The following is a 2,481-nucleotide window of genomic DNA, read 5'->3' on the forward strand; positions in this document are numbered from 1 at the left end:
TTGGTATGGATTTTTTTCTTCCTTTCATGGAAGTACCTGGTTTTGAACTCAGGGCCTGGTATGTGCTGTATAAGCTCCCTACCCCTGACATGAAAATTTTTAATTTTTTTTTTTTTTTTTTTTTGGTTTTTTGAGACAGGGTTTCTCTGTATGAAATTTTTAACTTTTTAATATAGATAAGTATATACGATGAGCTAGTAGCATGTTAGAGATGTTTCCTTTTGCACTTGTAAAGATGCTCTTTTGCAATTTTTGCTTGTTAGCTTGCACATGTGGCATCAGAGTTATGTTTTCCTCCAATGGTAAACTAGTTGGAAGGGCTTAGCCTACCTCTCTTCTTGGCAAAAAAATGTCTGTCTGTCTCTCTTCCTTCCTTCCTTCCTTCCTTCCTTCCTCCCCCCCCCCCCCCCCAAGAGAGAGATAGACCCCCCCCCCCCCCGACCCCCACTCTTAGCTTTCTTAGCCACAAATCCCAAATTAGAGAACTTTTGACTCCAGCTTCTTGGTTCTACCTTTTGGTTGACAATTCCTCATCACCCCTGGGTGACTTTGTTAGCCTATTTCTTGTTGGTCATGGTCAGGAGCTAAAATTTTGCACACTTCTCCTGACCACGTCCAGTTCACAAGGACAGGAGACTTTCAATATGTACTTCTGAGTGTCAGATTTTAAAAAAAAATCCAGTAAGTTCACAGTCATAGATCTTTTTGGCAGACACTTTTCCCTCCTTTGGACCTTGCTGTGGCTACTCTAGACTGACCTACTTAGCATTCTTAGTAGCCCCCCTCAGTTTTTATTTGTGTGTGTGTGTGTGTCTGTCTATCTGTCTGTGTGTGTCTGTGTGTGCGCACTCTCGAGTTTTCCAGAAGTGAATGGTAAGTGCCTTCCTCAACTTCTCTACACCTTATCTTCCGTGTCGCTCTCGCTCACTGGCCCGGAGGTCACCATTAGTCTAGACTGGCTCCTGTCTCTGCCTCCTCAGTGGCAGGATTTGGAGTCTGTGCTACCTCCGAGCCTCTGTACGTGAGTTCTGGGAATGAAACTCAGGTTGTCACATTCTTGAGGCAAACATTTCACTTCCCCTATTCCACAATGCTCTAGTTATGTTTTCTATTTGTTAGTGAGACTTACCAGGGATGGGTTCGGCCCTTTGCTTGTTGCCGCTATCAATGCTCCCGCCAGGCCATGACTCCTCTATATTTTTACAATCTGGAGGTAAGTATGTGGGGTCACAGTGGCAGTGCTTCTTGTTATTACATACCTGAAAGCACCATAAAGTCACAGGCTGAATCAGGCAGCCGGGTTTATTCACACCCAGGAGCTCTGTAGAGTAATGACTATATTTGTCTGTGTGCCTTATTATTGAGGGTGGAGGTGGGGGTGGGGGAAGGCAGGGAGGGGGAGGAGGGAGAGGGACTTAGTTAGGCCTTGCTCTCCAGAGCAGGTTCAGTGGCTTTCCCTTTTCTCACTTTTCTCTGCTACTTACACCATGGTGGTTGCATTTTTCTGGGGTGCAATCATAGTCCAAGAAAGTGTCTTCTACGCATTCTTGATTCCAGCAAACCTAGAACAGAAAAGGTAACTGAGATGGCAGACTCACCCCTTGATTAAAAGCATTCCGTACTCTCTTAAGATTAAAAAAAAAAACAACAACAACAACAACAACAAAAAAAACACCTTGAAGTCTCACCTCACCCCAGTTAAACCAGCCAGGGACGAAGGGACAAAGGAACACGTTGGAGTTTAATTCTGGGTTAACATCCTCAAGAATCCCTAGCGGGCAGCGGCACACATGAAGAGCTGGCATAGACTGGGATGATGACGTAAGAACGAACGCAAGCACGTAAACAAACATGTCGATTGTAAAGGGCACCACGAGGAGATTCCAGTTCCAGACAGTTGATCCCTAAGGGAATCAAACTGGAAGCTTCGCAGCGTGGGCAGAACAGCAGATGTGGGCAGGGGGCATGAGGCATGGATGAAGCTGAAGACAGGTTGTTTGAGGCGGAAGAGTCTGTGAGATGGAGTCAAACAAGTGAACAGAGTCTATGGGAGGGTATGGGAGGAGCACCACCAAGCCGGCCAAGGTATGGGCCATGATCTACACAATGGTTTTTATTTTTTGGTTGTTTGTTTGTCATCCTTGCCATTACACGAGGGCACTCACACCCTCATACCCGCTGACTGTGTTAATGCACTTGCGGACAGGGAAGACCCTCTCATACTGCCATAACAAAGTTATGACCCAAACCTAGAGATTCCAACCTGACTGTGCACCTGCAGAACTCACGATCAGGGCAGCACCAGTGACACCAGCCCATTGTCACGGGCAAACTGAGCGGCTGCTGCAGCACTGTGGTCGGGTTCGTTTCTCTCGGGTTTTACTTGGAATTAATGGTTTAGTCTTCTTCTTGTACACATATGGTGGACAACATGCTGTTTTGGCATACAGATGGATTTTTTTTTTTTTTTTTTTTTTTTTT

At 45.6% G+C, this 2,481-nt stretch overlaps 1 protein-coding gene across 1 annotated transcript in view; it reads right to left on the minus strand.

The window, feature by feature from the left end:
• Adam2 (ADAM metallopeptidase domain 2) overlaps window positions 1-2,481 on the minus strand; it is a 50,034-nt gene that overhangs the window by 5,721 nt on the left and 41,832 nt on the right. Inside the window, exons 17-18 of the mRNA XM_021203613.1 lie at window positions 1,485-1,562; window positions 1,130-1,259 (exon numbers count right to left, since the gene is read on the minus strand). Coding sequence (XP_021059272.1) covers window positions 1,130-1,259; window positions 1,485-1,562 — 208 coding nt within the window. The remainder of the gene's footprint in view (window positions 1-1,129; window positions 1,260-1,484; window positions 1,563-2,481) is intronic.

The sequence above is a fragment of the Mus pahari genome, chromosome 8, assembly GCF_900095145.1.
Source record: "Mus pahari chromosome 8, PAHARI_EIJ_v1.1, whole genome shotgun sequence".
NCBI lineage: Eukaryota > Metazoa > Chordata > Mammalia > Rodentia > Muridae > Mus > Mus pahari.